This window comes from Oncorhynchus clarkii, chromosome 15, assembly GCF_045791955.1.
Source record: "Oncorhynchus clarkii lewisi isolate Uvic-CL-2024 chromosome 15, UVic_Ocla_1.0, whole genome shotgun sequence".
In the NCBI taxonomy this organism is placed as follows: Eukaryota; Metazoa; Chordata; class Actinopteri; order Salmoniformes; family Salmonidae; genus Oncorhynchus; species Oncorhynchus clarkii.
Window position 1 is genome coordinate 7,035,874 of NC_092161.1, and position 14,681 is coordinate 7,050,554.

At 41.6% G+C, this 14,681-nt stretch overlaps 1 protein-coding gene across 2 annotated transcripts in view; it reads left to right on the forward strand.

Moving 5' to 3' along the window:
* Positions 1 to 14,681, forward strand: part of LOC139366884 (nuclear receptor coactivator 2-like) — a 166,009-nt gene that overhangs the window by 66,959 nt on the left and 84,369 nt on the right. For both annotated transcript variants that reach the window (XM_071104621.1, XM_071104622.1), the window contains exon 4: positions 5,095 to 5,267. In XM_071104621.1, coding sequence (XP_070960722.1) covers positions 5,095 to 5,267 — 173 coding nt within the window. The remainder of the gene's footprint in view (positions 1 to 5,094; positions 5,268 to 14,681) is intronic.

Sequence of the window (14,681 nt, forward strand, 5' to 3'; positions counted from 1 at the left end):
ACTAAACTCTACTATACTAAACTCTACTCTACTAATCTCTACCTGGCAATACTGAAATATTCTATACTAAACTCTACTATACTAAACTATACTATACTGAACTCTGCTATACTGAACTCTGCTATACTGAACTCTGCTATACTAAACTCTGCTATACTAAACTCTACTAAACTAAACTCTACTAAACTTTACTATACTAAACTATACTACACTCTACTTGGCAATACTGGACTATACTATACTAAACTCGACTATACTAAACTCTGCTTGGCAATACTGAACTATACTAAACGCTACTATACCAAACTATACTAAACTCTACTATACTAAGCTCTACTATACCAAACTATACTGTACTATACTATACTAAACTCTACTCTACTATATGAAACTCTACTATAATAAACTCTACTATACTATGCTAAAATCTACTCTACTATACTAAACTACACTCTACTATACTAAACTCTGCTATACTAAACTCTACTCTACTAAACTCTACTTGGTAATACTGAACTCCACTATACTAAACTCTACTCTACTATACTGAACTCTACTATACTAAACTCTACTATACCAAACTATACTAAACTCTACTATACTAAGCTCTACTATACCAAACTATACTGTGCTAAACTATACTATACTAAACTCTACTAGACTCTACTCTACTATACGAAACTCTACTATTATAAACTCTACTATACTATGCTAAACTCTACTCTACTATACTAAACTCTACTATACTAAACTCTACTCTACTAAACTCTACTTGGTAATACTGAACTCTACTATACTAAACTCTACTCTACTATACTAAACTCTACTATACCAAACTATACTAAACTTTACTATACTAAACTATACTATACTGTGCTAAACTATACTAAACTATACTATGCTAAACTCTACTCTACTATACGAAACTCTACTATAATAAACTCTACTATACTAAACTTTACTCAGCTATACTAAACTCTACTATACAAATCTATACTCTATGGTACTAAACTACACTCTACTAGACTAAACTGTACTATACTAAACTCTGCTATACTAAACTCTACTCTACTAAACTCTACTCTACTATACTAAACTCTACTAAACTCTACTCTACTAAACTCTGCTTGGCAATACTGAACTCTACTATACCTAAATCTACTATACCAAACTCTACTATACTAAACTAAACTATACTAAACTATACTCAACTCTACTCTTCTAGACTCGACTCTACTATACTAAACTCTACTATACCAAACACTACTATACTAAGCCCGCTATACTAAACTCTACTATGCTAAACTCTACTATACTCAACTCTACTATACTCAACTCTACTATACTGAACTCTACTCTACTATGCTATACTAAACTCTACTTTACTATACTATACTAAACTCTACTCTACTATACTAAACTCAACTATACTCAACTCTACTATACTCAACTCTACTATACTCAACTCTACTATACTAAACACTACTATACTAAGCCCGCTATACTAAACTCTACTATGCTAAACTCTACTATACTCAACTCTACTATACTGCACTCTACTATGCTATACTGAACTCTACTTTACTATACTATACTAAACGCTACTCTACTATACTAAACTCTACTCTACTATACTAAACTCTACTATACTCAACTCTACTATACTCAACTCTACTATACTCAACTCTACTATACTCAACTCTACTATACTGAGCTCTGCTCTACTATGCTATACTAAACTCTACTATGCCAAACTCTACTTTACTATACTATACTAAACTCTACTAAACTCTACTGAACTCTGCTAAACTATACTATATTATACTCTACTAAACTCTTCTAAACTTTACCATACTAAACTATTCTAAACTCTACTATACTAAACTCTACTTGACTATACTAAACTCTACTATACTAAACTCTACTTGACTATACTAAACTTTACTCTACTAAACTGTACACGAGTATACTCTAGTATACTAAACTCTGCTCTACTATACTAAACGCTGCTTGGCAATACTAAACTCGACTAAACTAAACTATACTCTACATTACTATACTGAACTCTACTCTACTACACTATACTGTACTAAACTCTGCTTTACCATACTAAACTCTACTGTACTAAACTCTACTGTACTAATCTCTGCTTTACCCTACTAAACTCCACTAAACTCTACTGTACTAAACCCTACATTACTATACTAATCTCTACTTTACTATATATACTAAACTGAACTCCACTATACTAAACTCTACATCTACTGTACTAAACTCTCCTAAACTCTACCATACTAAACTCTACTCTACTAAACTAAATGGAACTCTACTTTACCATGCTATACTCTACTATACTAAACGGAACTCTACTTTACCATGCTAGACTCTGCTATACTAAACTATATGGAACTCTACTTTACCATACTAAACTCTGCTATACTAAACTAAATGGAACTCTACTCTACCATACTAAACTCTACTATACTAAACTAAATGGAACTCTACTTTACCATGCTAAACTCTACTATACTAAACTAAATGGAACTACTTTACCATACTAAACTCTGCTGTACTAAACTAAATGGAACTCTACTTTACCATACTAAACTCTACTCTACTAAACTAAATGGAACTCTACGTTACCATACTAAACTCTACTCTACTAAACTAAATGGAACTCTACTTTACCATACTAAACTCTACTCTACTAAACTAAATGGAACTCTACTTTACCATACTAAACTCTACTCTACTAAACTAAATGGAACTCTACTTTACCATACTAAACTCTACTCTACTAAACTAAATGGAACTCTACTTTACCATACTAAACTCTACTCTACTAAACTAAATGGAACTCTACTTTACCATACTAAACTCTGCTAAACTACTTTGCTCTTATTCTAACGTTCTATAGGCAACTCAAACGCTAGAGACTGAGCACTGCTCCAAGTCTACACAGTACCTTCAGGATGCTATAGGCCTGCTAGTGGAGTTATAAACTACTTATCATGAGCCTAACTTTATGTAAGAGGCCAGACCTGATTATTTAACTAAACGTACAGTTAAATAAGGCTGACCGCCTGGCTGACTCAGCTGACCGATTGGCTGGCTGACCGATTGGCTGATCATGATTATGATGGTTGCCAACCCTATAGTTCTGTCGTGATTATGACTCTGGTACGACACCTGTCGCCTGTCTACTGCTTCCTAATTATTGGTGTATGAATCAGGTGCTACCGGTTCATCAAGGCACAGACAAACAGACTCCTAAACAGCTTCTATCCCCTGACAACTAATGCTCTCCCTCACACCTACACTGCTGCTAAAATGATTATTGATTAGTTTATTACCGCCACTACGCTGCTGCTAAAATGATTATTGATTAGTTTATTACTTTCACTCCACTGCTGTTTGCTGATTTCAGTTACCATTAGAATCTATCTATTTATCCTGCTTCTGGTAACACTTACTCCTGTTTACATACACAGTGCATTCAGAAAGTATTCAGACCCATTGACTTATTACACATTTTGTTAAATTACAGCCTTATTCTAAAATTCATTTAAATATTTTTTTCCCCCCCTCATCAATCTACACACAATATCCCATAATGACAAATAATGTTTTGTTTGTTGCAAATGTATAAACAAAAACAATCCAGATGTATCCCATTTTTACATAAGTATTCAGACCCTTTACTCAGTACTTTGTTGAAGCACCTTTGGCAGAGATTACAGCATCAAATGTTATTGGGTATGACGTTACAAGCTTCCGCAAACCTGTATTTGTGGAGTTTCTCCCATTCTTCTCGGCAGATCCTCTCAAGCTCTGTAAGGATGGTTGGGGAGCATCGCTGCACAGCTATTTTCAGGTCTCTCCAGAGATGCTTGATAGAGTTCAAGACTGGCTCTGGCTGGGCCGTTCAAGGACATTCAGAGACTTGTCCCGAAGCCACTCCTGCGTTGTCCTGGCTGTGTGCTTAGGGTCGTTGTCCTGTTAAAAGGTCTGAGATCATGAGTGCTCAGGAGCAGGTTTTCATCAAGGATTTCTCTGTAGTTATACTCTCTTAATATTTCCCTCGATTCTGACTAGTCTCCCAGTCCCTGCCGCAGAAAACATCCCCACAGCATGATGCTGCCACCACCATGCTTCATCGTAGTGATGCTGCCACCACCATGCTTCATCGTAGTGATGCTGCCACCACCATGCTTCATCGTAGTGATGCTGCCACCACCATGCTTCATCGTAGTGATGCTGCCACCACCATGCTTCATCGTAGTGATGCTGCCACCACCATGCTTCGTCGTAGTGATGCTGCCACCACCATGCTTTGTCGTAGTGATGCTGCCACCACCATGCTTCGTCGTAGTGATGCTGCCACCACCATGCTTCGTCGTAGTGATGCTGCCACCACCATGCTTCATCGTAGTGATGCTGCCGCCACCACCATGCTTCATCGTAGTGATGCTGCCACCACCATGCTTCATCGTAGTGATGCTGCCACCACCATGCTTTGTCGTAGTGATGCTGCCACCACCATGCTTCGTCGTAGTGATGCTGCCACCACCATGCTTCGTCGTAGTGATGCTGCCACCACCATGCTTCATCGTAGTGATGCTGCCACCACCATGCTTCATCGTAGTGATGCTGCCACCACCATGCTTCATCGTAGTGATGCTGCCACCACCATGCTTCATCGTAGGGATTGTGGCAGGTTTCCTCCAGACGTGACTCTTGGCAATTAGGCCAAGGAGTTCAATCTTGCTTTCATCAGACCAGACAATCTTTCTTCTCATGGTCTGAGTCCATTAGGTGCCTTTTGGCAAACTCCAAGCTGTTGTCATGTACCTTTTTACTACAGGTAACACATTGGACAGCTAAGCACAGTTCTATCAGTGTGAACGGAGTCAGGAATGTGAAGCTAATGCTCTACTTTCTCTCTCTACATGTCTCTCTCTCTTTCTGTCTGTCTGACTCTGTGTATTTCTCCCTGTCTGTCTTTCTAACCGTCTCCCTCTCTTGGTCTCTCTATATCTGTCCCTACCTCTGCCATGTCTCATGCTGCCCCCCCCACCCTCCCTGTCTCCTCAGCCCCAAACAAAGCATCGAGAAGAGAAACCGTGAGCATGAGAACAAGTACATTGAGGAGCTGGCCGAGCTGATCTTCGCTAACTTCAACGACATCGATAACTTCAACGTCAAACCAGACAAATGTGCTATCCTGAAGGAGACTGTTAAACAGATACGACAGATCAAGGAGCAAGGTACAATACACTGGTACAACACTGCAATACACTACACTACAATACACTGCACTACAATACACTGGTACAATACACTGCACTACAATACACATACACTACAATACACATACACTACAATACACTACACTACAATACACTGCACTACACTACACTACAATACAATACACTACAATACACTGGCACAACACTGCAATACACTACACTACAATACACTGCAATACACTACACTACAATACACTGCACTACAATACACTACAATACACTGGTACAATACACTGCACTACAATACACTGCAATACACTGCACTACAATACACTGGTACAATACACTGCACTACAATACACTACAATACACTGCACTACACTGCAATACACTGGCACAACACTGCAATACACTACAATACACTGGTACTACAATACAATACACTACAATACTCTGCAATACACTACAATACACTGCAATACACTACACTACAATACACTGCACTACAATACACTGGTACAATACACTGCACTACAATACACTACAATACACTGCACTACACTGCAATACACTGGCACAACACTGCAATACACTACAATACACTGGTACTACAATACACTACACTACAATACACTGCACTACAATACACTACAATACACTACAATACACTACAATACACTGCACTACAATACACTGCACTACAATACACTGCACTACAATACACTACAATATACTACACTACAATACACTGCACTACACTACAATACAATACACTACAATACACTGCACTACACTACACTACAATACACTGCACTACACTGCAATACACTGGGACAATACACTGCACTACACTACACTACAATACACTGCACTGCACTACAATACACTACACTGCACTACAATACACTGCACTACAATACACTACACGGCACTGCAATACACTGCACTACACTACAATACACTGCACTACAATACACTGCACTGCAATACACTGGTACGATGCACTACAATACACTGGTACAATGCACTACACTACACTGCACGACAATACACTGCACTACGATACACTGCAATACACTGCACTACGATACACTGCACCACACTACAATACACTACAATACACTGCACTACAATACACTGGTACGATACACTGCACTACAATACACTACAATACACTGCACTACAATACACTACAATACACTGCACTACAATACACTGCAATACACTGCACCACACTACAAGACACTACAATACACTGCACTACAATACACTACAATACTCTGCAATACACTACAATACACTGCACTACAATACACTGCACTACAATACACTGCACTACAATACACTACAATACACTACACTACAATACTCTGCACTACACTACAATACACTGCACTACAATACAATACACTGCACTACACTACAATACACTGCACTACAATACACTACAATACTCTGCAATACACTACAATACACTACACTACAATACTCTGCACTACACTACAATACACTACACTACACTACACTGCACTACAATACAATACACTGCACTACAATACAATACACTGCACTACACTACAATACACTACACTACAATACACTACACTGCACTACAATACACTACACTACAATACACTACACTGCACTACAATACAATACACTGCACTACAATACACTACAATACTCTGCAATACACTACAATACACTACACTACAATACTCTGCACTACACTACAATACACTGCACTGCACTACAATACACTGCACTACAATACTCTGCAATACACTACAATACACTACACTACAATACTCTGCACTACACTACAATACACTGCACTACAATACAATACACTGCACTACACTACAATACACTACAATACACTACACTACAATACTCTGCACTACACTACAATACACTGCACTGCACTACAATACACTGCACTACAATACTCTGCAATACACTACAATACACTACACTACTCTGCACTACACTACAATACACTGCACTACAATACAATACAATACACTACACTACAATACTCTGCACTACACTACAATACACTACACTACAATACACTACACTACACTACAATACACTACAATACACTACACTACAATACACTACAATACACTACACTACAATACACTACACTACAATACAATACACTACACTACAATACACTACAATACAATACACTACACTACAATACACTACACTACAATACACTACACTACAATACTCTGCAATACACTACAATACACTACACTACAATACTCTGCACTACACTACAATACACTGCACTGCACTACAATACACTGCACTACAATACACTACAATACTCTGCAGTACACTACAATACACTACACTACAATACTCTGCACTACACTACAATACACTGCACTACACTACAATACACTACACTACAATACACTACACTACAATACAATACACTACACTACAATACACTACACTACAATACAATACACTACACTACAATACACTACACTACAATACAATACACTACACTACAATACACTACACTACAATACACTACACTACAATACACTGCACTACACTACACTACACTACAATACACTACACTACAATACACTACACTACAATACACTGCACTACACTACACTACACTACAATACACTACACTACAATACACTGCACTACACTACAATACACTGCACTACACTACAATACACTACACTACAATACACTGCACTACACTACACTGCACTACAATACACTACACTACAATACTCTGCACTACACTACAATACACTGCACTACACTACAATACACTGCACTACACTACACTGCACCACACTACAAGACACTACAATACACTGCACTACACTACAATACAATACACTGCACTACAATACACTACACTACAATACACTGCACTACACTACACTACATTGCTCGACATTGCGCTACACTACACTAAATCAAATCATATCAAATGTATTTATATAGCCCTTCGTACATCAGCTGATATCTCAAAGTGCTGGAGGCTGAGACAGGAGGGGTCAGGAGACACTGTGGCCCCATCCGAGAACATACAGTACTACACTACACTGCTCGACATTGCGCTACACTACACTACACTACACCGCTCGACATTGCGCTACACTACACTGCTCAACATTGCGCTACACTACACTACACTACACTGCTCGACATTGCGCTACACTACACTACACTGCTCGACATTGCGCTACACTATACTACACTGCTCTGCTCGACATTGCGCTAGCTACACTATACTACACTACACTGCTCGACATTGCGCTACACTACACTACACTGCTCGACATTGCGCTACACTACACTACACTGCTCGACATTGCGCTACACTACACTACACTGCTCGACATTGCGCTACACTACACTACATTGCTCGACATTGCGCTACACTACACTACATTGCTCGACATTGCGCTACACTACACTACATTGCTCGACATTGCGCTACACTACACTACATTGCTCGACATTGCGCTACACTACACTACATTGCTCGACATTGCGCTACACTACACTACACTGCTCGACATTGCGCTACACTGCAATACAATACTTGCTTTATTGGTCCATTTTGTTGTTGTTACAGTCACAGTACCCAATGGCTGCATTCACACAGCCCAATTCTGATCTTTTGCCCAACGCAGAGAAATTCATTCTTAATTACCATTGAGCTTGTTTCAATATTTGTTTTTCTTACAACATCCCACCAAGCAAAATCAATGGCCGCACACAGTTACTGTGTTGACTTGAAACCTGCTGAGCTGTCTGTCGTGTTAGGTAGTGCCAGGGAGGCAGTAGTCTATAGTGTTCAGAAACACTGTCTGTGTCTGTGGTTGTTTGTGACTCAGACCCATGGTTATCTGTATTAAACTTGGCACACCTACACGGCTGCTAAAAATGATTATGGCCCCTAGACCAACCGCTCAAGAAAGAAATTGTCCCGCGGCTGAATCTAGTCGATAATCCATACATTATGATATAAAGAAAATATATTTCAGAAGAACAGAATATGAGTCGTCTACTGTATGTTATCTGGCTATGATATAGACTGTAGGCCTGTTCATTTATCAGACTAGATACTGTATGTTATCTGGCTATATGCTGTAGACTTGTTCATTTATCAGACTAGATACTGTATGTTATCTGACTATAGGCTGTAGGTTTGTGCATTTATCAGACTAGATACTGTATGTTATCTGGCTATAGACTGTAGACCTGTTCATTTATCAGACTAGATACTGTATGTTATCTGGCTATAGACTGTAGACCTGTTCATTTATCAGACTAGATACTGTATGTTATCTGGCTATAGACTGTAGGCCTGTTCATTTATCAGACTAGATACTGTATGTTATCTGGCTATAGACTGTAGGCTTGTTCATTTAGCTGACAATATATGTTATCAGTCCTGTGTCATTATTTTATATGATTTTATATTAAGAATAATAAAAATGAACTTAGCTGAATGAAATACATATATATATTTTTTCCCCTTTCCAGAGTGAGAGTGGGCGGATATGAAGTGTCTATGTTGAGCATAAAAGTGATTAATTTGAAACAGGCCCTATATGCTAGATTTACAGTTATTTGGCAACTTTCATTTTGAATTATACAAACCTTTAGAATGTTGTTTTATTTAATTTATTTAACCAGGTAGGCCAGTCTGAGAACAAGTTCTCATTTACAACTGCGACCTGGCCAAAGAGAAAGCAAAGGAGTGCGACACAAACAACAACAACAACAACAGAGTTATTATAATGTCTTAGAAATCAAAACATATATGGATGGGCTGCATGATGCGACTGTAGACTTGAGGAGTAAAAAGAAGAAGCTTGCTTACCTCAGGCTGCACACTGATCAGACTTTTCTCAATTTAATCTTGTCTTTACTAATATGTAAAACTAGTTTTAGATTTAGAATGACCCATTATCACACGAACAGGAACACATTTCATCCATATGCACCGGAATAGTGAATAAAGTCCAGTTTCCCGGTCGGTATGTTTTTCACTCATTTCGGGTCGTCTACTCCGGTAATTTCGCTGCACCACAGTTTATTTTTTTCTTCCTCCACCCAAACTCTGTACGCCATGGGTTCTCCAACCTTGTTCCTGCAGCTACCCAGTGCTTCATGTGGGAGACCAAGTGAAATCTGTTCAGGAACATCGATAGTAACATGTTTTCACAACAAAACATATTCCATTAAACTGTTGACAGCCGTTCTCTCTGCGCGCCGGAGAAAGGAATGAAGGGAAGAGGGTAGGAGATTTAAACGCACGTTGGTGATATATACAGGACAGTAGAGCCCTGAGTACCAGGCCAACAGGACCTGATGGAGGGACAATAGAGCCCTGAGTACCAGGCCATTAGGACCTGATGGAGGGACAATAGAGCCCTGAGTACCAGGCCATTAGGACCTGATGGAGGGACAGTAGAGCCCTGAGTACCAGGCCATTAGGACCTGATGGAGGGACAATAGAGCCCTGAGTACCAGGCCATTAGGACCTGATGGAGGGACAGTAGAGCCCTGAGTACCAGGCCATTAGGACCTGATGGAGGGACAATAGAGCCCTGAGTACCAGGCCATTAGGACCTGATGGAAGGACAGTAGAGCCCTGAGTACCAGGCCAACAGGACCTGATGGAGGGACAATAGAGCCCTGAGTACCAGGCCATTAGGACCTGATGGAGGGACAATAGAGGCCTGAGTACCAGGCCATTAGGACCTGATGGAGGGACAATAGAGGCCTGAGTACCAGGCCATTAGGACCTGATGGAGGGACAGTAGAGCCCTGAGAACCAGGCCATCAGGACCTGATGGAGGGGCAGTAGAGCCCTGAGTACCAGGCCATTAGGACCTGATGGAGGGACAGTAGAGCCCTGAGTACCAGGCCATCAGGACCTGATGGAGGGACAGTAGAGTACCAGGCCAACAGGACCTGATGGAGGGATAATAGACCCCACCAGGCCAACAGGACCTGATGGAGGGATAATAGACCCTTGGCATCACCAATCATCTGAACATTTAGTCTGGACCACATCACATCAACTGATCTGTCCTTTCAATAGCCATTCATGAAAATCCCAGGAAGGCGCTAGCTATTTAAAACATTAATTTAGTCGTCTAACTTGTGTTCTTTTGAGTGTTTCTCATCTCAGCACATCGTCTGTACATTCTCCTTAAATTGGTGGATTGTCAACATGGTGGATTTTATACAGATACAGTGCAGATACAGTGCATTTTATGTTAGAGTGGCCAGATTGAAGGACACATGACAGCCCGCGTGGAGTTTGCCAGAAGACACCTAAAGGACTCTCAGACCATGAGAAACAAGATTGTCTGGTCTGATGAAACCAAGATGGAACTGTTTGGCCTGAATGCCAAGCGTCACGTTTGGAGGAAACCTGGCACCATCCCTACGGTGAAGCATGGTGGTAGCAGGATCATGCTGTGGGGAGGTTTTTCTGGGAGACTAGTCAGGAATGAGGGAAAGATGAACGGAGCAAAGTACAGAGAGATCATTGATGAAAACCTGTTCCAGAGCGCTCTGGACCTCAGACTGAGGCGAATGTTCACTTTCCAACAGGACAACAACCCTAAGCACTCAGCCAAGACAACGCAGGAGTGGCTTCGGGACGAGTCTCTGAATGTCCTTTAGTGAGTAATGATGTACTTATTGCAGCGCTGTGCTGGTTTACCGAAGTCTGCTGGTCCTGCACCAGACCTGCTGCATCAACATGTGTCATGCAGGACGGAGGATGCTGCTTCTCACATCGTGTGTCATGCCAGACGGAGGATGCTGCTTCTCACATCAACGTGTGTCATGCAGGACGGAGGATGCTGCTTCACACATCAACATGTGTCATGCAGGACGGAGGATGCTTGCTTCTCACATCGTGTGTCATGCAGGACGGAGGATGCTGCTTCACACATCAACGTGTGTCATGCAGGACGGAGGATGCTTGCTTCTCACATCGTGTGTCATGCAGGACGGAGGATGCTGCTTCACACATCAACGTGTGTCATGCGGCAGGGTAGCCTAGTGGTTAGAGCATTGGACTAGTAACCGGAAGGTTGCAAGTTCAAACCCCCGAGCTGACAAACCTGTCGTTCTGCCCCTGAACAGGCAGTTAACCCACTGTTCCTAGGCCGTCATTGAAAATAAGAATTTGTTCTTAACTGACTTGCCTAGTTAAATAAAGGTAAAATAAAATTTAAAAAATGCAGGACGGAGGATGCTTGCTTCTCATCGTCGACTCTTTCTCCTCTGTTTTCACACAGTGGAAAATATAAATGTGTGTGCTGCCAGCGTTACTAGTGCCTCACGATTCCTCTTCTCTTCCTCTCATCCTTCTCTTCCTTTACTCTTCCTCTCCTCTTTCTTTCCTCCTCTTCTCTTCTCTCCTCTTCCTCTCCTCTTCTCTCCTCTTTCTTTCCTCCTCTTCTCTCCTCCTCCTCCTCCTCCTCCTCCTCCTCCCTCTCCTCTTCCTTTCTTGCTCTCTCCTTCTTTGTTCCCTAGCTCCTCCGCACAGACCCAGCCCTAGCTCCTCCTCACAGACCCAGCCCTAGCTCCTCCTCACAGACCCAGCCCTAGCTCGTCCGCACAGACCCAGCCCTAGCTCCTCCGCACAGACCCAGCCCTAGCTTCTCCGCACAGACCCAGCCCTAGCTCCTCCTCACAGACCCAGCCCTAGCTCCTCCTCACAGACCCAGCCCTAGCTCCTCCTCACAGACCCAGCCCTAGCTCCTCCTCACAGACCCAGCCCTAGCTCCTCCTCACAGATCCAGCCCTAGCTCTTCCTCACAGACCCAGCCCCAGCTCTTCCTCACAGACCCAGCCCTAGCTCTTCCGCACAGATCCAGCCCTAGCTCCTCCGCACAGACACTCATCTTTAGAAATAGAGCAGACTGTGCTCTGAATATAAGGGGTCTCTGCATGCATATTAACCCTATCACTGACTGGAGGAGATATAAAGGATCCTACACTGTCTGTAGATATGAATTACACTGACTCTTCACCTATAAACTATATACTGTAGATAGGAATTACACGGACTCTTCACCTATAAACTATATACTGTAGATATGAATTACACTGACTCTTCACTTATAAACTATATACTGTAGATATGAATTACACTGACTCTTCACTTATAAACTATATACTGTAGATAGGAATTACACGGACTCTTCACTTATAAACTATATACTGTAGATAGGAATTACACGGACTCTCTCTCCACTTTATAATAATTTATATAGCCACTTTTATAATTTTTTATTACATTTACATTTTTACCTCTTTTTCTCCCCAATTTCACGGTATCCAATTGGTAGTTACATTCTTGTCTCATCGTTGCAACTACCGTACGGACTCGGGAGAGGCGAAGGTCGAGAGCCGTGCGTCCTCCGAAACACAACATTGACTCTGTACCGTAATACCCTGTATATAGCCTCCACATTGACTCTGTACCGGTACCCCCTGTCTATAGTCTCCACATTGACTCTGTACCGGTACCCCCTGTATATAGTCTCCACATTGACTCTGTACTGGTACCCCCTGTATATAGTCTCCACATTGACTCTGTACCGGTACCCCTGTATATAGTCTCCACATTGACTCTGTACCGGTACCCCTTGTATATAGTCTCCACATTGACTCTGTACCGGTACCCCTGTATATAGTCTCCACATTGACTCTGTACCGGTACCCCCTGTATATAGTCTCCACATTGACTCTGTACCGTAATACCCTGTATATAGCCTCCACATTGACTCTGTACCGGTACCCCCTGTATATAGTCTCCACATTGACTCTGTACCGGTACCCCCTGTATATAGCCTCCACATTGACTCTGTACCGGTACCCCTGTATATAGTCTCCACATTGACTCTGTACCGGTACCCCCTGTATATAGTCTCCACATTGACTCTGTACCGGTACCCCTGTATATAGCCTCCACATTGACTCTGTACCGGTACCCCTGTATATAGTCTCCACATTGACTCTGTACCGGTACCCCCTGTATATAGCCTCCACATTGACTCTGTACCGGTACCCCCTGTATATAGCCTCCACATTGACTCTGTACCGGTACCCCCTGTATATAGTCTCCACATTGACTCTGTACCGGTACCCCCTGTATATAGCCTCCACATTGACTCTGTACCGGTACCCCCTGTATATAGTCTCCACATTGACTCTGTACCGGTACCCCCTGTATATAGCCTCCACATTGACTCTGTACCGGTACCCCCTGTATATAGTCTCCACATTGACTCTGTACCGGTACCCCTGTATATAGCCTCCACATTGACTCTGTACCGGTACCCCTGTATATAGTCGCCACATTGACTCTGTACCGGTACCCCCTGTATATAGCCTCCACATTGA